Below are 22,940 nucleotides of genomic sequence, written 5' to 3'. Positions count from 1 at the left end.
GTGTGCTTTAGGTTCTGTTTGGTAATATTTAGGAATTTCACATGGATATAAGTGAGATACATTTTATTTTGTGGGTGCTCATGTGGGCAGTCTTTGTCAGGGCTTGATATTGTTCTAGCTTTAAAAAGAATTAAGAGTATTTAACTTACTTTTTATGCTCCTGTATAAAATGTAAGCAGAGTTGGAGGCTTATGTTCTTTAAAGATTTAGTAGAACTGACCTGTGAAACAATCTAGGTATGGGCTTTCTGGGGGTAGAAGAGGGTACAGCCAGGAAACTGTCTATATTTCTTCTGTGCTAATTGGTTTGTTCAGATAATATTATCTCTACTCTAAATTGTGTTCACTTATATTTTTAGAATTTTATTTAATTCCAGGTATTTATTTTGCATATATTTGAACAAGTAAGTATACTGATAAGCTTTTACTGTCCTTGGTTCTGTAGTTACCCATAAATTATATTTTCCTATTTTATATAATTGACTTTTTCACTTTTTATTCTGCTTTAAATCAGCCAGAAGTTTATCTATTTATTTATTTTAAATAACCAGGTATTAGATCTGTTACTTTATCATTTTTCTATCTGCTAATACATAGTTGCTTGCTTTATTTATTTAAAATATTGTGAAGAATATACACATGTAGAAAAGTGCACAACACATGTTTCCCGTATATATAACATTGAACAGCTACCCAAGTCAAAAGTCCACCTCATGTCCCTGCTAAACCTCTATCATTCCCTCCTCCTCAAAGTTAAGTAAGGTAGTGTTAACACTACAGTATTGTTTCACCTGCTTTTGAGCTTTATATATATGGACTCATTAGTATGTATTTGTGTCTTCTTTCACTCAATAATATGAGAGCTGCTTTAAATTTTTATTTTCTAAATTTATTAAATTGAAACACAGTTGACTTTTGTATATTAACTTTGTGTTATAGTTCGAATGTTTCCCCAAAGTTCATGTGTAGGCAACTTAGTACACAATGCAACAGTGTTGGGAGGTGGGGCCTAATAAGAGGTGACTAGGACATAAGGGCTCTGCCTTCATGAATGGATTAGTGTTACCAAGAAAGTGGGCTTGTTACAAAAGAACAGTTCCATCTTGCCTTCTTTCTCTCACCTTCCATTGCCCTTCCACTCTCTGCCATGGGGTGATGTGCAGCAAGAAGACCCTCACCAAATGTGGTTTCCTTGGATTACCTAGTCTGTAGAACTGTAAGAAATGTCTTTTTTTAATAAATTACCCAGTCCCTGGTATTCTGTTATAGCAACACAAAACAGACTAAGACACCTCAACCAGCCAACTTGATAAACTCAATCTCATAAATTATGAAATTAAAGGGAACTTTTATATATACATCTCATTGTCCACAAAACAGTGATAGTTTTATTTCTTTATTTCAAATTTCTATGATTTTCATTTCTCTGTCACTTCATTACAGCAGCTAGGACCTGCAATAAAATTTTGCTTTGAATAGACATTTTTTATCTTCTTCCCAATCTTGAAGTGTATGATGTTAACATTTCACAATTAAATATAATTGATGTTTTTCTTAGAAATGCCTTATGAAATTAAAGAGGTTTACTTCTTAGTTTGAAAGAATTTAAAATATTTATCAAATGCTTTATGTTCAAGGAGGATGAGCTCCTCTAGTCTCATTGATCAGGCAGAATTTCAGCTTCCTGTTCTTGACATTAGGCTCTGCTGGATTAGAGTTTCCGGTTACCCAAGTAGGAAATTCTTTTGCCAAGAGATACAATAAAGATTTCCTTAAACTGGAAGCTCAGTCTGGCATCTAACAACTTGGAGCTTCTGATATTGAACCATCAGGAAAGGAGGAGTTTGTCAACTAGCTAGGATGAATGACGATACACAACGGAAGCAGTAAGAAGAATGCCTGAAACACAGGAGAACCTCTGGAGCACCTCTTAGTATTCCTAGGTCTGGGATGAAAATCAATGGAAAACTACATTAACTGCTAATGGACCCAGGCCTTTCAGAAATGACAGTTTGGATCGTTCCACCAAGGAACAAACTGACCAACTGAAGTGTTTGCCAAGGGGAAAGGGACAGAATGAATAGTGCAAGAAGACAGAAATATCAGCGATGATCTCATGCCCGCTTTGAGAAACGAGACTGTAGTAATTATGCATATTTTATCCCAACTTTGAAGTGGGCTATGTATTATTTTCTTCCCATTTTAATTATTTTTCTTTGTTTTTTCCTGTCTCCCATTTATCTGCTGTCTAAGGTAAGCTATATTAATAGTGGTTAACTTTGTAGGCCAGTATTTAGGTTACAGGATATCTTAGTCCATGTGTGCTGCTATAGCAAAACAGACTAGGTAATTTGTAAACTATGTTCTGGAGTCTGGGAAGTCTATGATCAAAGGGCCAACATGTTCAGTGTCTGATGAGGGCTGCTCTCTTCTTCTAAGATGGTGCCTTGTTGCTGTGTCCTCACATGGCAGAAAGTGGAAGGGCAAAAGATCTAGCTAGTTCCCTCTAGCCTCTTTTATATGGATAAAATATTTCATGTATCCCATTTGTGAGGACTTTGCTCTCATGTCTTAATCATCACCCTGAAGGCCCTCCCTCTTAATACTATTATTAATACATTGGCAATTAAATTTCAGCATATGAATTTTGGGGGACATATTTAGACTATAGCACAAGATTTCTGAGGGGTAGAATGATTCAGCCTAAAGAGGAATAAACATCACCCATGAATGAGGTGATATATATGGGACTGTGTGTCCTCTCAGGAGAGTGTGTGGCTGTTTTGGTTGTACAGTCCTCCCTATGACTTTACTCTTTCTTTGTTAGAGATTTAGAGGAATGATCACACATGCTCCCATCTCTGTAAGTTATAATCAATTAAAAATAAAAACATAAAAGTAGTCAAAATAAGATTTAGCTTTATAATAGAAAGGGTGGATTTCTCAAATTGGCAAGCCTGCCTCTCCTAACTCAATTTGAATTTCCCCATCCAATTGCAGGGAGAGAGCACTAAATACATTCCTACTCTGAAGAGAACTATCCAGTGTATTTGCCACATGGGAGAAGTAGCTGAGGAAGGAGAATATGTTTCACTTAGAAATAGCTTCAAAAGAAAGAGACATAGATCTGCACTATCTGTTTTCAAACAGTAACCTTGTCACCAGGATGCTGTGTTCCTTGATAGGAGGGTCTCCCAAGTTTTGCCAGGCCAATAAGTTCTTACTTCCAGGAGGGGGGCAAGTGATAAATGCTGAGGAATCCCATAAATGTACATTCTAATATGGTTGTTTGAAGGTGTATGGGAAGGCCCCTTATTGGAAACTTGGTGACTTAGATTCTACTTGACACACCCCACTTACTTTTTTGTCACTGAAGCTCAAAGATGCTGCTTGTATACTTACTTTCATTATGGCCACCTGGGCCATTCCCCCTTGGTAGAACCCTGAGTGGCATCCCCTATTTGTAATTCTATAGATTTACCCATTATGAATGTTAGCACCTTTCTCCCCTCCTTACCTGTATGAGTTCTTTCTTAAAGAACTATAAACTTTACAGTGTGAGAAATAAGATTCTGCCTTTGCTTTTCCAACATCCGTTGATGCTAGGCATTGTCTCAAGACATGGTTTTTGCCAATGAGCTGTAGAAATCTGCAGAGTGGAGTGATGTTCTTGAACAACTGTTTTTCTAATAAAAGAAAATAGATACAAATGTCATCAACCCCCTTTTCCTCCTCCTTTCTGTCTTAAACATGCAATTGTTTTGTTTTTTTGAGACAAAGTCTCACTCTGTCACTTAGGCTGGAGTTCAGTAGCACATCTTGGCTGGCTGCAACCTCTGCCTCCCAGGTTCAAGTGATTCTCCTGCCTCAGCCTCACAAATAGCTGGGATGACAGGCATGTGCCACCACACCTGGCTAGTTTTTGCATTTTTAGAAATGGGGTTTTGCCATGTTGGCCAGGTTGGTCTCGAACTTCTGACCTCAGAAGATCCACCCACCTCGGCCTCCCAAAGTGCTGGGATTACAGACATGAGCCACCTCGCCCTGCCTAAACATGCAATTGTTTTTCTAATGCAATTTGTCCAGCAACAAAAACAAAAAAGGGAATGTCAATATGCATATAAATAACCCTTACCAACTATTCTGAGTTGCAAGTTAGGGGACATCTTGGTTAGCGAATATTCATGTCAGAGTTGGATGTGTGTGTGGTTTTTGTTTGTTTTGTTTTTTGGGGGGTGGCCTGTTTTATTAACTATAAGAAGATCAAATAATAAGTCAAAACAGTTAACATTATTTCTCAATATACTTACCTTAGTGTACAAAACCTCCCAGAAAACACTCTATAGCTTTTACTAGGCTCTCACATTGTTAGAATCTCCTTAGTGGTTCTCAAATTTGGGTGTATATTAAAATCTTGGAGGTCTTGTTAAACTACAGATTACTGGGACCCACCAGACTCACTGCTATAGACTGAATGTTTGCATTCCCATAAGATTCATATGTTGAATCCTAACTCCCAATATGATGATATTTGGATGTGGCGCCTTTGGGAGGTAACTAGGTCATGAGAGTGGAGCCCTTATAAATGGGATTAGTGCCCTTATAAAAAAGGCTCAAGAGGGACCTATGCCCCCACTACCACATGAGGACACAGTGAGAAAATGACATCTATGCAGCAGAAAGCAGGCCCTCATCAGACACCAAATCTGCTGGTGCCTTGATCTTGGACTTCTCAGCATCCAAAGCTGTGAGAAATAAATTTCTGCTGTTTATGAGCCACCCAGTCCGTGGTATTTCACTATAGCAGCCCAGATGGAACTAAGACACCCCTACTCAAGATTTTCTAATTTAGTAGGTCTGGGACAGCTCAAGAATTTGCATTTCTAACAAGTTCCCAGGCAATGTTAATGGCACTGATCTGGGAACCATGTTTTGAAATTTGCTGTCCTACAATACCAATGCTGTGTTGTGTTCTTCCACACCTATTTTGAGATAATAGACCCCAGTTGGTGTCGGATGTTGTGAGGAGCTGTGTGTTATGTTAAATTTCCACCAAGTGGGAATACAGAAGAACTGAAATACCAAGCACATCATCAAAAGTTGCCTTCTCAGAAAGAAACAGTGAAGTTTTATTTTCGTCTTGGTTTAATGATTTTTTTTTAAGAGACAATGTTTCACTCTCACCCTGGCTAGAGTGCAATGGTTTGATCATGGCTCACTGCAGCCTCAACCTCCTGGGCTCAAGTGATCCTCCTGCCTCAGCCTCACAAGTAGCTAGGACTACAGGTGCATCCCACTACACCCAACTAATTAAAAAAAAAATTTTTTTTTTTTTTTTTAGGGATGTGATCTCGCTATATTACCCAGACTGGTCTTGAACTCCTGGCCTCAAGTGCTCCTCCTGCCTTGATCTCCCAAAGTGCTGAGATTACAGGTATGAACCACTGAATCTGACCTAATGATTTCTTGTATCATTTTTCTTAAGCTTCAGAAACAACTTGTAAAGAAGACAATTACGAGACTATTTTTACCATATGACTTTATGATAAAAATTGAGACAAAATTAAACCAGTTTCTGGCTTAATAATAATTGAATACTTCACTTTTTTTTGATTTATGAAAGACCAAATAGTTTTAATTTAGCTTTAAATGTCATTGGTTTGATAGAGCATTCGTGAGACATCCTTCTAGGGAGAAAAATATTAGAAGAAAATATACTATCAAATAGGCTGGTCTAATTTTCTATTTTCAAGATAAATGAATTAATATGGCTGACATTGGGTTTATTATAATATGCAATTGGAGTTTTCTGATGTGAGCCCTAGTGATTACTATCATTCAGCTTTCTTTAAAAACCTAGGCATCTCATTAGAATTCTGTTTCTGAGCAGTGCAATCATTTGTGCAGCAGCTGGAGAAGGCTCATGTATTTCACAGGACTCCTTAGATTAATGACAAGAAATGCCTGATAGTGACCCATGAATGGAAAGCAGGAATCTTTCAAAAAAGCTCTTCAAATGTATAAGCCAATCGTTTTAAGAGTATTTTTTAAAAAATGCTTATGGTAAAGATCTACTTGGTTGTACATTGTTTCCCTTCATCTATAGATTCAGCCTCACTCAATATTCTGAGGTCAGTCCTGGCTTTTATCTGGAGGTATTTAAGCCCCCTGCAGGGGAAGGCAGGGTAGAAGTTTCACGTTGTTGAACTTGCTGACTAGCCAGTTGTAGCTGTATGTCCAGATTCCATTACCTAGGCTTTCGTCTTTTAATCAAATCCTAAATTAAAACCAAGTCCTAATAAATGGATTCCTGACCACATGTATTCTGGTTTCCTTTACAGAACCCCAATTCCTCCATGATTAAGGTCCTATGTAGTAACCAAGTCTTTCAAGAAATGTAGTCCCAACTCCCTCCTCACAGTTTGGCATCTTACCCTATACTTTGAAACCTTTTGCTTGCCCATTGGAGATTCCAGTGTATCTCTCCCTGGTTGATCATCATAACCAATATTTGTATAGGATTTTACCTTTAACTAACTACCTTAATCTTTTTACAAATTCTCTTGTTTGATCATCAAAAATTATCAGGTGAGCATGGTGGTCACATTTTAATTTAATTCAATAATTTAATTACAGAAAATCTAAGACTTGGAAGGATTAAGTAAACTGCCCAGGCTCCTAGAGCTAGTAAATAATTGATAATTAGGGGAGATCAGGTCTTCTGAGCATTAATTTGGTGTTTTTATTGCCCCGCCTTTGTGCCAGACTTCCCTGAAATTCTGGCATGCACTTCTGCCTGAACTTCTTTCTACTGCATTCTGTTGGGACCTTCTCAGACAGTCTGCTCTTCAGAGCAAACTTGGTCTCACCCATTTTGCCTATCCTCCTGCTCAATACTCATGGAAAAAAAAAAAGCTTTTATTGTTTTTAAAAATATATCTGAATCAAATGAAAATACAGTCCCAAAAGATACATAATTTGAGACTAGGAACAACAAATTTATCTCGTAAATAAGGACCCTGACCCATAGAAAACCTTATTTCATTGAACTCTATCATCATAATCACTGTCATCATGTTTCAACCCTGAATACATTAGTTACCAGTTGTTGAAACATGGTAAAGTGGAACTACAGGCTCAGTAGCCAATATATTGGTTTGGCAGTATACTTATTCTTGATGAGTTCATCATCCAGATAGGCATGGCCTTGATGTTATTCCCTGGTACACCTCTGACCTTTAATTTTACTGCCTTCTCTTAAACAACAAGGGTTGCATACCCTTGATCTTATCTTAAAGAACTACAGTACTTCCTAAATCAATAGTAGGATACTCCTTCTAAGATGACATATTAGTCAAGGTTCTGCAGAGAAACAGAACCAATAGGGTGTGTTGTATGTGTGTACAGAGAGAGCAAGAGTGAGATTTCTCACAAGAAATTGACTCACATGATTATGAAGGCTGAGAAGTCCAAATATCTTCAGTTGGCAAGATGGAAATACAAGAGAGCCAATGTGTAGTTTCAGTGTGAGAACCAGTAGATCTGACAGTGTAAGTTCCAGTTTGAAAGCTGGAAGAATAGAGACTCAAAAGAGCCAATGTTTTAGTCAGAGTCCAAACACCAGAAAAGACTGATGTCCCAGCTCTAAGGAGTCAGGCAGGAGGAGTTCCTTCTTATTCTCAGAAGGTCAGCCTTTTTGCTTTATTCAGATTTTTTTTATTGGATAAGATCTACCCATATTAGTGAGACCAATCTGCTTTACTCAGTTTACCAATTTGAATGTTAATCTCGTCCAGAAACACCCTCACAGACACACCAAGAATAATGTTTGACCAAATATTTGAGCATCCTGTGGCCCACTCAAGTCAAGACAAAAATTTAACCATCACAGATGACATCATTTAGAATCTTTATATAGGGAAAATGTTCTATTTTAATTTTGATCTCTTCTCTTTTCTCTTTCTTGAGAAAAGCTCAACTACTTTCTCCCCATGTTCCCCTCCCTTCCAGTGCTTCCCTAAAAATTCCTTATTCTAAGATGTGAGTGGACTTCTACAAATCTGACAGTTGTTTTTCAGTTTTTACCTCTTTCCGTTTCTACTGTAATATTGTGCCCTTGGGATAATTACGTAACCTCTCTAAGTGTCAAGTTTTAATTTTTCAAATGGCAAGACCTGTTGCTAATAGGTGTTCTTAGTAATAAAGTATTTATTTTTTTATTATTTTTATTTACTTATTTATTTATTTTGAGATGGGGTCTCGCTCTGTCACCCAGGCTGGAGTGCAGTGGCGCGATCTCAGCTCACTGCAAGCTCTGCTTGCCGGGTTCACGCCATTCTCCTGCCTTAGCCTCCCAAGTAGCTGGGACTACAGGTGCCCACCACCATGTCCAGCTAATTGTTTTGTATTTTTTTGGTAGAGACAGGGTTTCACTGTGTTAGCTAGGATGGTCTCTATCTCCTGACCTCGTGATACTCCTTTATTTTTATAATATTTTAGAAATATTCTCCCTTACTTACATTATTCCAGCATATCACAGGCTATTGACCTTGGAGACCTGCTGCAAATATGGGTATGGCCCAGCAGGAGATTTACACCCTCTCCCTCAGAGTTTCAAGTGCCAGTGAGAACTCACCAGATGCCGCAGGAACCATGACACTTTCCAACGCACAGGCCACTCTCTTGGAAAGAAGTCATTCAAGCACACCCTGCCCGTCACAAAGGAAAGAGAACTCTCCCTGGGGTCCCACCGGCTTCTCTGGAATCCATCATGTTATCATACACATTAATTTTAAAAATAATAAGATCTTTCTTTGTATTCCCACTGGTTTTAGGTCAAAACTTCTCATTTCTCTGTTGTATTATGGTTACCACCTGCCTGAAATCTTTGGTCTCATTCTCACTCATTCATGAGTTCTGTCCTGCATCCTACTACCCATTCAATCTTTGTAAAATACCACTAGTTTTAAGCCAAATTTTGCTGAAAAGCCTTCAATAGTTTCCAATAACTTACAGCAATAATTCTCAAATTGTGCTTCACTGAACCCCATGATAGTGCTCATCTTGAGGTCAACACTTCTTGAACCAGAACAGCTATTCCATGCTCTACTTATTGTATTCAAGATTTCCTATGGTTTCTTGAATATATTAAATACAGTTATAATAACTATTGTGATGTTTTCATCTACTCATTCCATCATCTGTGTAATTTCTAGGTCCGTTTTGATTGGACTTTTCTGCTCATTTAAGCTGTATTTTTCTGCTTCTTTGAATGTGTGGTAATTTTTTAAGTATTTTTAGGGCGGTTTTAGGTTCACAGCAAAATTGAGAGGAAAATACAGAGATTTTCCATATACTCCCCTGTCCCTAGACATGCATAGCCTCACCCATTATCAACATCCCCACCAGAGTACACTTCTTGTAATTGATGAACCTACACTGACACATTATTATTACTCAAAGTCCATAGTTCACATTAGGGTTCACTCTTGGTATTGTACATCCTATGGGTCTGGACAAATATATTCACACCACTATAGTGTTACTCAGATAAGTTTCACTGCCCTAAAAAATCCCCCGTGCTCCACCTATTTATCTCTCCCTCTTCACAACTCCCTGGAAATCACTGATATTTTCACTGTCTCCATGTTTTGCCTTTTCAAGAATGTCATACAATTGTCAAACAGTATATAGCCTTTTCTGCCTGGTAATTTTTAATTAGATGCCAGACATTGTGAATTCTGGCTTGTTAGGTGGTAGATATATTTGTATTCCTATAAATATCTTCGAGCTTTGTTCTGAGTTGCAGTTAAGTTACTTGGAAACTGATTCTTTCCATTTGGATTTTTAAGTTTTGCTAGAAAGGACAAGAGCAGTGTTTAGTTTAGGGCTAATCTCCACTATTGACATGAAACCCTTGTGAATACACTTCCTGATTCCCCATGAAGTATGAAGTTTTCAACTCTGGCTTACAGGAACAAAAACTATTTCTAAAGGGCTCCAAGGACATTTCTTCTAATTTATTTGGGTGGTCCTTTCCTCATACACATTCACAGATCACTACTCTACTGATGACTTGATAAGGATCCTCTGCAGTTCCCCAGAGCTCTCTCTGAGCAGCTCTCTCCTATCCAGTACTCTGCTCTATAAACTCTAGCCATCTTGGCCACTACAGACTGCTATCTTCATCTCCTTAACTCAAAGAGGTTGCTGGTCATGGTCTGAAAACTCCCTGTGTTATGTCCTGGAAACTCTTCAAGCTGAGGCAGTCATGGGGCTCGCCTTGTTTGCTCCCCTCTTTCAGGGGTCATTGTCCTTTTTGTTTACTAATCAATTACTTAAACCCATTGTATCATATGTTCTGTGCTTTTTTTTTTTTTTAAGTTGTTTTAGGTAGGGGGATAAATCTACTCCCTGTTTCCCCAGCTTGTTGGAAGCAAATGTCTCAGTCAAGAGACCTATATTGGAGTTTGTTTGAAAAAATGTGTTTTGCCTTAAAAGAATGTTTTGAAATATAGAATAAAATCTACACTCCTTAGCGAGACAGCCAAAGCCTTCCACTATGTGCTCTCAGTCTGAATTTTGAAATTATTTCCGTTCCAGGCACAATGACTAAATATATCTTGCATGTTTCCACCTCTTTATTCACAGATTTCCCATGCTGTCAACATAATGTTGTCTTTCTGGCTATCATTCTCTCATCTGATCCTCAGTTTAGGTCATTTCTGCTTCATATGATCATTTTAATTGTATTTACCTCATCTTACCAAAAAGATCATGGTGAGTGGACTCCCAGCATATGTTTGTAATTTGTCTAACAGAATGCTGAATAGCCTGACAGTAGGAGCCTAGAATTTTATTCTTGATGGTCTTAATCAGCAGCACACCAATTACTATATGATAGTATAAAAATAGGCTATGATGTAATTTCTGAGTGATCATTATATGACATAAATGTAGCCAGTCTTCTTTTTAAAAATCCAGATGGTAAAACACTTCATGTGATTTCATTCTGTGTGCTCTTGTGTCCAGTCCCCAACACACAACTTCTCACTTCCCTTTTCTCAGACACCAAGGGTCATGGTGCTGAAATTTTCCACTGAATTTCCTCTCTGCACTTAGTGGGATGGAGTATGACGTGTCACCTTCTCTATTTTTGTTGATACCAGAGTTACCTGAATTCTAATTATTTACTGAGAGTAGTTTTCTCTGAGACCAACCCTAAGGCAAAAAGTCAGAATAGTTAAGAGCACCGTCTATAGTGTCAGACTGTATGAGTTGGAGTACTGGTTCTGCTGAGTATTAATTAGCACTGTGACCTTGTGTAGTCATCTCTCTTTTCCAAGCCTCAATTCCTCATCTACAAATAGAAGACAATAATAGTACCCAGCACATAGAGTCCTGTGTAAACACAAGAACTTAGATCATCTTTCTGCACACTCAGTGGGAGTTTACTGCTTTTGGATTGAATTCAGATACATGTTCATACACCTAAATTAGGTCAATTAAAGACAAAATTCCTTATCAAACCATGTAAAACCCATGGCAGAGTGCAGAAAAACCCAACCATCATCCAGATTTTAGTGGTCTGTAATCTCACCTGTTTTACCAAGAAGACTATTGCAAGAAGTTTAAGATTCAAAGAAATCCATCATACCTTATGCCTGCCTATTAGTCTTCCCATGATATGGCCATTCTTTATTATTAAGAAGCTGAATCAAATTCTACTTATATATGCCCCCAATATAATCACAGTTATTTTGCAATACTTATTTTTTTCTAGTTATTAAATACCTTATCTGTTCTGAGTGCTCTTCTCAATATTTTACAGATATTATTGTATTTAAAATGAAAACCTTATGAGGTAGACTGGTATGGTTTGAATATGCATCCCCTTCAAAACTCATGTTGAAATTTAATTGCCATTGTTACAGTATTAAGAGGCGATTAGGTCATGAGGGCTTCACCCTCATTAATGGATTAATACTGTTATAAGGAAGTGGGTTCTTATAAAAAGTTGAGTTCCCCATCCACCTTTTTCTCAGTCCCCCACCAAGGGATAATTATGCAAGAAGTCCCTCACCAGATACAGACTCCTCAACCTTGAACTTCGCAGTTTCCAAAACTGTAAGAAATAAGTTTCTGTTTTTATAAATTACTCAGTCTGTGGTGTTTTGCTATAGCAAAACAAAACAGATTAAGATGAAGGCATATTATGGATGAGAAAACTATAGCCCAGAGAGAATAAAGAATTGCTCAGCATCACCTAGTTAGACAAGAACAGAGTTATGATTCACATTCAGGCAGCCTGACTTCAGAGCCCACTCTTAACCTCTAAGCTCCTTGATAAGCCATAAGAGTTTGTCTATGGTGACATATTTTTCAAACCTAAAATTGATCTGACTAGTGTAGATACTGAGAAATTCAGAGACATGGTCAACACAAAATAGGAATCATGGAAATGCATTGCAAATAACTTCTTAGGGGTGAGATAGGAGATGATTTTTTTTAAAAAAATAATTAAACTCTATTAGAATAACATAAATTGTCTCATAAAACATATAACTGTCTATAGCTGAGAGTCCTTTACAATGAGAGGTGGTGAAGGATGTTTTCAGGCAGACGTGAAAAGTGCATGGGAGGAGCAAGATTTGCCTCTCCTGGACTATGGAGAAGGGCTGCGGAATGCCAGTGTCTGGGTCACCAGAGAAAGGTTAATTGAGGCTGCTTTGTAGGGCTGGCTGAGTAGGCAGATCTGATGAGAATTCAGTAATCCCTGGTGGCTAAACAGAATCCTCCTGCTTGCTTACTGTGGTGGAAAATTCCTCTAGTCTAGCACAGTAGTTCTCAAAGTGAGATCCCCCAGACAAGTAGCACCAACAGGGAGCTTGTTCAAATGCAGCTTCTCAGGCCCTATCCAAGATCTACTGAATCAGAAACTATGGGAGTGGCACATGGCAATCTGTGTTTTAACAAACCCTCTAAATAATTCTGATGCACACTAAATTTTAAGAACAACTGAAAGGAGAAAACTTTTTGAGCTCTACAACTAGAAATAAGAATATTGAAATGTAAGAACATAGGTGAGAGCTCTTCAAAGTGGATTAGCTACAGATAAATATAAATAAATTTTAACTCACTGCGTTTGATCTGTTTTTCAATTCTTTTTGATGGAAATAAGTCAACCAAAACATCATTCCTCATTCTTTTCCTCAGCCACATACAGGACTCATGTTCATTAAAGTCAAGGCTTAATAAGGCTTGCAACATCGATCAGATGGGCTGCAGTTTATGAGAAAGTGTCAGCCAGACCCTTCCACTGGAGAAAACATGTGAGTGATGGCAAGTAGTAAGTGTTAATGGATGGATATTTTAAAATCTATTCTAATTTATACTTTTTAAAATGAAAATCACTGGAAAACATCTGAATGCAATTATTATTGGCCTGTTTCAAGTAACTATCAGGGGTCTAACACAGGTCTGACTTCTGCTCTAGAGCACAAGCTCCCTGAGGGCAGGGACCCACCAGTGCTCATTCTGTGACAGGCTCAATAAACAAATCATGAGCTGAACTGACTGGAAACCTGTGAATAGATCAGAGAGCATTACCCTCACAAGTGAGAGAACAGAAATAAAAAAAGGAAGCAAACAGGGAAACTGGGAACAGGGAAAATAAATTTCGGAGTTGACAACTTTATCTTCTTCAGTTTAGTGAAGACTAATAGAAGCTCTATGTGGAAATACATGCCTCACAGCTGGAAAATTAGGTAGCTCTAATTTGCATAAGTTGTCATTTTAATGTACTTGTTGGTGGCATGAATTGATTAATAAAGTGCTGCATGGTGATTTTGTTTATCGAAGCATCACTGTATAAAAGTCTAGCTTTATTGGCCCATTTGGCACATTTGAGTTCAGTTTCAATCATGAGGGAAGAAATTGTCCTTCTGAATGACAGACCCGGGAGTTTTCACAGATATTGGAATTATAAATGAGCAGCTCAGAACAGGATATTTCTTCCCTTTTTTTTTTCCATATCACTACTAGACATGATCAAAGAATAAAATCAAAGATGTTTGTTTGCCTACTATATGCCCTTAATTCTAATTTCAGACCATTTATTTAATAATACAGATAATTTATTTCAAAATTAGAGATCTGATTTGCTCAAAAAGTCTGCATTAATTTTAATATATAGCAGACATCAGTGAAATGTATTTTGAAATGTATTGCTCGGGTCCAAACAGCAGATAGATAACAACCCACATTATAAGTCATGGCATCTGCTTTGCCGCCATCATTATCTGTTAAAATGTATTATATTTTTTTCAATGTGTAATCTTATTAAAAATAGGGTAGACGTTGAGAGTATCTAAACAGAAGTTACTCATTTGAACACAGCCACTCGTTAAAAAACACCCAGTAGCATTAATCCTTCTAGCTGGAGAGTCTTTTTGGCCCAATTGATTCTTTCATTTATCATTTTACCAGGTTCACGAGGGAAGTTTCTAGATTGCTAAGACCATCAGATGTGTGAGATAAGCAATTAATGAAACTGAGCAATGCAATGTGCTGGGTCATTCTGGCTGATGGAAATTTTCCAAATAAGTAGGCATTATCTGCTGAAACATCTGTACCCATGTAGCTACAGAAGATTATTACTGGAGAGTGTGTTGGAAAAGAGAGGTTAAGATAAATAAATGAGCTCTAGAAAAATATTAAAAGTGAGTTCATTCAGTTATTCATCATTATTTATCTATTTGTTTTATTTAGAGTAGTATAACATCTTCACAAAATCATTTTACCCCAAATCGTTAGTTTTAAAATATGTCAGCTAATTACTATTTTGAAGTAATTGCAGTGACCAATATCCATTTTCCCCATCTGTGAAAGATTGGAACCCTCAATCTTTAGTTGAAATTAGGACAATTTAATAGACTTTTTACAGTAGTGGCCAGGAAAACATAAGCATCCTTTGCAACTAGGTGTAACTATGTAATTAAGTTCTTGATAATGTGATGTGAATGGAAAGGGCAGACAATTTCTGGGTTGAATCTTTAAAGGACGTGGCTCTTCTTTTCTTCTTCTTGTTTCTTCCCAAGTGTAAATGAACAAAATGGCTGGGTCTCTAGCAGAATATTGAATCATGCCTTGACCTGGGGAATGAAAGCCATGAACAGTAGATCATCAAGACAGAAAAAACCTGATCCCTTACACTGGGGTATACATAGGAGCCCTGGATTAGCTCCTTTCAGACTTCATGAGAGAAATAAACTTCTGCCATATTTAAGTCATTGTTATTTTGAGGTTTTTCTGTTTCTAACTACTCTACTTGCAAAGGGCAATTTTGTTATTGTTTTTGTTACCCTTGGTAACTAATACCAGGACTACCAAGAAATACTGACTAAATATAACTGTTTATAATCCTCCAAAGCTGGACCAAAAAAATGTTAAGTTATAAAAAGAAAAGATAGGCATATTTAACTGTATAAAAATATAAGACAAAATTTACCATAAGTGAATTCAAAAGAAAAATAATAGATTTGGTAAATTAAATTAATAATAAAAGACATAGGAGTAGCACACAAAATGTACAAAGAACAATTGCAAATTGAAAAGAAAAAGTAAATACCCCCATAGAAAAGTAGACAAGATAAACAAAATAAAAAGTAGACAGAACAAACAACTCAGACAAGAACTAATCCAAATGTATTCGAAAAGATGTTCAAATTCTTTAACAGAGAAATGAAATTAAACTAACAAGGAAATATTACATTATACCTATTGGATTGTCAAAAAGTTATAAAGAATGAAAAGGCCTATTACTGTCAGTAATGCAGGAAAAAGTGCTTTCATATATGACTGGTGAAATTGTTAATTGTTACTGCCTTTTTGGAAAACAATCTGGCAATATCTATTAGAATTTTAAATGTGTATTTTCTTTGACTTAACATTCCCACTCCTAGGACACTTTCTCAAATAAATAAAATCATGAGTAATGACACACGTACAAGGATGCTGATTACATTTTTTTATAATGGCAAAAAACCTCTGGAAATGTCAATAGGGGAATTGTTGAATAAATTATGATACATATGGTATGATATGAAATATCATAGAATCATTAAAATAATGCATTTGAGTTGTAGCAGTTGATTTGACAGATTTTCAATGAGGTATTATTGAGTGAGAAGAATTAGGACACAGAGGCCTGTATATAATTGATCTTATTTTGTTAAACGACCCACAAAAATATGTGATGTGTCTGTATATTTGTTTACCTGAGCACATAAGCACGGAGAAAAATATTGAAGAGTACATCCTAAATTGTTAATCTGGATTATGTGTGGGGTGAATAAAAGCAAGAAGGATAATGTGAGTGGAAGGGTAAAAGAATCCAAGATCTAATATGGGCTGTAGCAAGAGGACAAAAGCAAGCAAAAAAACCCCAAGCTTTATCACACGTTTAACTTCTTGATATGTAAAATTAATTATATGTTATTTATATATGTACAGGGGTGTATTATATATGTTTGTATACAAAAACATATACATAATTCTTTAATGTTTTTGGAAGTTTGATTTTATTTTTATTTGACAAATAATAATTGCATATATTTACAAGGTATACTGTAATGTTTCAGTATGATATATATCTAATTCTGACCCTAATTTATACCCAGAAATACTGACCATCACCTTATTTTATTTTAAGATAATCTTTATTGCACAAAATGATATTTTCATTATAGAAAGAGGAGAGTAGAAAATTTAGAGTTGCAAAATAATTTTTAAAAGAATCCATAATCCCACCATCCAGAGATAGCCAATTTGGAACTTTTATTATGCATATAATCTTAAATATACTGTAAATACTGTTTGATAATTCATTCCCATTTAAATATCACAAACATCTTTAATAATGAATTCTCCTTATCAGAAGCATATGATCTTACATTCTAACAAGTATGAAACTATCACTTTATATCCACACATCAAGTCCTTTCACAAATGTTCTCATTCTCAAATCACACCAACAAAATTGGTAAAGGAAGAAGATGGGCGCCTTGGAAGTGAGAGGATTTTTTCCTTCCTTTGTAAATCTGTAGCAAATCTGTGTGGAAGATGCCCTCTTTTCCTCCCTCCATCACCTAATACAGTCTAACATCTTTTATGATATCAACCCTTCTATTGAGATTAGGAACAGGAAGGAATAACGGATGTTTTAAATTGTGTCTCAAAACACCATCGTATGAATTATTTCGCTCTCAAATAGTTCCGTAGCATCTGTATAGTAAACGCTACAAAATATTTCCTCTTTAGCAATTATTAATCAATTAGTAAGACTTCACATTTGACTTTTGGTTCTGTGAATTACACTACTAGATCAACTACACGTGAAGCAGAACAACTTGTGGTCATCAATATGCAAGAAATCTTCAAAGGGGCTTCTATGGTGGGAATAGTTACTTTAATTTTGTCGTCAAGTCAGTTATCCATAGATTCTATGGGATTCAATCATTTGAATATAGCAACTATTGACAGAGCTTATTCTCACTTGATTGTTTTAAAATACACCACTTATTTTACATTTAGACCCTTGTTTTGATCCTTATTGTCTGTTCAACCCAGAGAAGAAGTAACACTGCTTCACATTCCTGGGGTTATAATAATATGATGCCCTAGGAAAAATTTGAATCTCCAGGGCCACCACACCTATCTACCCTTTAGATTTGTCAGCTACCAAATACCCACTAAGCCACATCAGAATCTCCCTGATCATGCTTCATGCACTTTGTTGGGATTTTTTTTTTCTTTTTCTTTTTTTTGTAGACAGAACCACAGTCCCCCTCTGTCTTTCCACCATCTTCACCACATACATCTCCTTTTGCTCCCCACCACCTGCCCTCAGAGTCTATTAGTGCATGTCCCTCCCAACCTTTCAAAAATGGAAACAGGCTTATTACTTTTAACAGCTGTCTCTCATTTATTTCAAACTAAACCCCTCTTGAAACCGGTCTTGTTAGTTTCTTCCACAACTGAACATCTTGAATCCTCAGAGCTCCTTGAAATGCAAGTTAAACTGTTTTGTCTGCTTTATCTGAACTGAATCTTTTACAAATGTCTGAACACAACACCACACCCTTTTACTCAGGCCCCAAGCACACCTGAAAATGGCTTGCAGTCTCCCAAAGGCCAAGTAGGGCACTTTAATGTCCATTTCCTGTGAACAAAAAGCCAGCCACGGTGCTGTATCTATTGCTTCATCTCATATTGCCTGGGATTTCTGTGAGGTTACTGGTGACTTCAGTTTACCCATTTACAATCACTGGAGATTCTAATTAAATCACATTCCTGTAAGAAGCAACAAAGATCATCTCAATTAGACTGCCATATTGATTCATTTTGGTAAAAATTGATTGGGTATAATTATACAGTATTTGCTTCAGCATTTCCTATTAGTTTACTTCTGCCCTCAATGCTGTTGTAATAGGCTTCAGTAGAGGTGTCTATTATCTTTTATTACTCAGTGGGAAATGGTTAATAAATTGGTCTGGGAAATAGTTATGCAGAACTGACCCATAAGTAGTGAGAACTGATTGCATGAACTGTTTCCTATAACCCAAAGAGTTTCCTTTTACTTAAACATCATTTCCCAAAAGTCATTTTAAAAAAGTTCAGAAAGTCCTTTGCTCCAGAGAGACATTTTCAGGTTTTGTAAAAAAGCTCATAAATCCTAAGAAAGTAATTCAAAGTCAAGGGTCGACTGGCTAATCTCCCCTTTTGTAGCAATCAATTAGCTGTTTGCTTCACCTAGACACTCAGAAAATTTTCTCAATATTGAAAGAGGCAAATAGAAATGCATTTCCTTGGATAGACAAGACACTTTTAAAAATTACACTTTTGGGAGGGGGGGAAGAAATTAAAGAACCATATGAGATGTATGAGGTAAAAATTGTATATTATAATTATTACAAGAATAGATTTTGAAGCTCAACATCTAGGCTCAAATCTTGTCTCCCAAAATGACTAGCTTATCACCTCTGCCTTTGTTTCCACATCTGTAAAATGGGAATAATAAACCCTATCTTATAAGGTTGTTATGAGGCATTCACATATGCAAACTGATTGGAACAATCACTTGGAATATAATACACCATTAATAAATATTCTTTCTTAGTATTCTCAGAATAGCTTAAATAAACAGTAGATATCTATGATTAACTATTTTCTTGGTGATATGGAAAATATTGAGACCCTTAACTTAATTGCTCCAAATTACGGAGAGATAGCACTAGAGCCCAAGACTCCAAAATTGATGCCACCAGAGAGGGTGTTGCTGCTTCTCTTTTAATATTGTCTAATCCTATTATGTAGCAAGCATTTGGGGAATGAGTTAAATTAGTCTGCGGATTTTGGTTATAGAAATGGAATCGTTTTCTGACATCTCATACCCTTGCCTCAGAGACATTTGGGGTGCCAAATCCAGATCCAAGGGTTCAACTTCTTAAAAACCAGTAGACAAATTTAGAAACAATGGCAAAATTGACTGAAGCTGTCATCCTTGACCTTGACAAGAGTGTATAAAGTCTTGACTCAGCACTGGTCTGCCTATTTCTTTTGATCTTTCCAAGGTAGGTTTCTATCTCTCCCTTTTCCACCAATACATTGAATAGCAGGTATTAAAAACAATTTGCTATTTTTACTGGTAGTTTTCGCATGGGGGTTGTTATATGAAACAAAATATTTTAAGAAAAAGATGGTGTATTCATAGAATAGAATAGTTGCTCTGAGGTGAGAATTTTAACAGCAATTTGTTTTACTTTTGGTATAATCTTTTGGAGAATGTATGTCTATTATTTTACTTGTCATACTGAAAACTGTATTGACAAATCTTGGTCCCTGCTAGACTTGAATCTTGAAACAGAAGCCACATCTTAATTATCCTAGTATCCTAAGCATTTTGACAATTCTTGGCACTTATTGAATGTTCAAAAAATTGTTATATTTAATTGAACTGGAATACATAATATTCTAGTTTTATTTTAGATAAGTGTATCTGAATATCTATTATGCAAAGATGTTGACTACAATTGTACTTAGTTAAAACTCATAATTATTCTGAGTTAAGAACGTTCAGAAAATATGAAACCAATAAATCAATGAAAATAATGCAATTAATACCTTGAATTTATATATCATCTTTTAGAATCACTAAATATATTTAATGCATGTCTTTTGTGCTGAATAACAGCACCTGCAATTCTAAAGTAAGTGTTACTCTATTATGCAGATCATGGGTCACTGACCCTAAGAAATATTATCATGACAATGTTCCATTTGAGCTAATCTTTATTCTGTGACTGTGGTATTAACTAGTATTTTATGGGAGGGCTTATTTGCCTTGAATTCTGAAGCACAAAAATATAGCCCTCAATCTTAGTTTCCTTCAGTTTCTCTTCACAGATCTATCATCAGTATTTTTCTCTCAACTCTGCTCAAAACTATCCATACTTTCAGCCTGCTCCATTGTTACTGGTTGGTGAATGTGAGCCAATCATGTATTTTGCTGGTCCCTGCATACTCACCTGTAAAATATGAAGCAATGAACCAGCTGATACTAAAGAACTTTTAGTTATAAGACTCCATGGATTCAAAAATCTTGGAGCAATACAATTCAGATGTTTTGACTTAAATACCTTTATTTAAAAAATAAACTACTTATTTAAATCTTTCCTTACCAGTCTGGTTTTCTTGATATGGTATACTAGTTGATTTTTATCCTTAGCATACTCCTTTTGAACCACAAATCTAAATTTTTCTCATCCAACTTAAAAATGAAGTGGTGATGCTTTTTAAACCAAGGACATGTTGCCTGTATGGACATGTTGCATCTTGGTTAGATGCTTTTCTAACCAAGAACATTGGCCTCCTTGCTGGCTGGAGCTCAGCCAAGGAGGAAGTATAGCATCATGCTTAAGAGCAAGGTCTCAGGAGTCAGACTGATGGGTCTGCTCTATTTGTTGTTTCATTCCTACGTGTTTATTAATGCTCTACCCAAAGAACTAGAGTCTTCTCTGAGTGCTGCAGACCTAGTCCTGCCCTCAGATTACTTATGTTTCGTTAGGAAGATGGGCAATTAAACAAATAATAATAAAATAGGATGAAAATTATCATGATGCATGTAGCAAAGAAATCTAAGAACACATCTAGCTGACAGAATGAACCTAGAGAATACCTTCTTGTAGAAATGTTGCTTACTGAAGACCCAAAGGATGATTAAGAATTAGCCAGATGAGGGAAAGGGCTGAGTGTTCCCGGCAGGGGTCACATGACATGTGAACACCCAGAGGTCAGAGAGTGCTGTTAGCATCTACTAGTAGTGCCCCAACCAGGTCAGGCCTGGGGATGAGACAGCAAGAGAGATGAGGTATGGGTGTCAGTCAAGCAAGAGGATGGAGAGCTCTATAGGCTCTGTTAACATGTTGGGCTTTTATCATAGGATGCGGAATGATTTTAAATAAGATAATACAGTAACTGTGTTTCTCTACTTGGGGGCTTCATTCTGGATTGGCTGTTGTCAAGAGACGAAGTGACAGAATACAGCAATAAGCCCCCAGAAAAATGATGATGGCCTTGATCCAAATGTTGGCAGGGGTGATGGAAAGATGGAGATGGTTTTGAATGATATTTAGAAAGAGTCAGCAGAGCTTGGCAATTGATTGGATGTAAAGGTGGACAAAGTAGAAAACAAGAATGACTTTAATGTATCTGGATTTAAAACTAGAGATAACACTTGCTAGTTCTCTAAGACTCAGTGTTTTCATATAATAAAGGTTATTACATATATCCTTCATAGAGCTACTGTAAAGTTAAAAGCGTTATTATGTATAAAACACTTAACCTAGTTCCTGGTGTGTGATATACACTCAGAACTCAGATTTGCTTTTATTAAACAGTATGTTGGCACTGTCTCCAAAGGTATCATTTCAGGGATGTTTAAGATTCCTTCCTTTTAGTTGTAAACTATTATTCTTAAAAATACAAATATAGGTGAGAGCGTTATGCCTCCTTGACCTGTATGGCCCTGTACATTGCTCTATTCTAGTACCTAGCATTTATCATATCGAATTATAGTCACTGATTATATCTCTGTTGTCCATGTCCATTAGAGTGGAAACTTCTTGAGGTCTTATTATTCTTTTAATCCACAGATCCTAAGAGGACATACGTTAAAATGAATGCATGACAGAATTTAATCAGAAGGTGGCCGGGCGCGGTGGCTCACACCTGTAATCCCAGCACTTTGGGAAGTCGAGGTGGGTGGATCATTTGAAGTCAGGAGTTCAAGCCCAGCCTGGCCAACATGGTGAAACCCCATCTCTACTAAAAATACAAAAATTAGCCATGCATGGTGGTGGGCACCTGTAATCCCAGCTAGTTGGGAGGCTGAGGCAGGAGAATCGCTTGAACCCAGAAGGCAGAGGTTGCGATGAGCCTAGATTGCACCATTGCACTCCAGCCTGGGCAACAAGAGCAAAATTCCATCTCAAAAAAAAAAAAAAAAAAGAATTTAATCAGAAGTTCTTCTCTGGATCAACAGCGAATAGCTCAGTGCAGAGACCCAGCATTTTGATCAGAGATTGGGAGGTAGGAAAGTGTAGGAGAAGGTAGTTCTGGAAAGGATGAAAGAGCCAGCAAAAGCTGGGAGATAGGAACTAGTGAAAAGAGGGAGCAAAAGAGAAATGTCATTGATACAATTTTTATTGTGGATGGACCTTTGATTAGTAAATGAACAACTGGGAAAGAGAAGAAAAAGAAGGGACCCCAGCAACCAGGGAGTGTCAAATGCTGCAGAGAGGGTGAGTAGGATTAGAGACTGAAAAGCACACAATTAGGATTTGTCTTTAGGAGATCATTAGAAAGAACAGTTTCTGTGGAGGG

The 22,940-nt window shown here is 36.7% G+C and overlaps 1 protein-coding gene across 4 annotated transcripts in view; it reads left to right on the top strand.

Annotated features, from left to right (window-relative positions):
- Window positions 1-22,940, top strand: part of MYH15 (myosin heavy chain 15) — a 172,999-nt gene that overhangs the window by 5,332 nt on the left and 144,727 nt on the right. For all 4 annotated transcript variants that reach the window (XM_055259984.2, XM_055259985.2, XM_055259983.2 and 1 more), the window contains exons 2-5: window positions 1,733-2,252; window positions 5,341-5,433; window positions 10,650-10,778; window positions 13,215-13,330. In XM_055259984.2, the coding sequence (XP_055115959.1) occupies window positions 13,290-13,330 (41 nt within the window). In that variant the 5' untranslated portion in view covers window positions 1,733-2,252; window positions 5,341-5,433; window positions 10,650-10,778; window positions 13,215-13,289. The remainder of the gene's footprint in view (window positions 1-1,732; window positions 2,253-5,340; window positions 5,434-10,649; window positions 10,779-13,214; window positions 13,331-22,940) is intronic.

Source organism: Symphalangus syndactylus, chromosome 21 (assembly GCF_028878055.3).
Source record: "Symphalangus syndactylus isolate Jambi chromosome 21, NHGRI_mSymSyn1-v2.1_pri, whole genome shotgun sequence".
NCBI classification, from domain to species: Eukaryota; Metazoa; Chordata; class Mammalia; order Primates; family Hylobatidae; genus Symphalangus; species Symphalangus syndactylus.
Note: the sequence above shows the minus strand (reverse complement) of the source record. Positions and strands in the feature narration are given on the sequence as shown.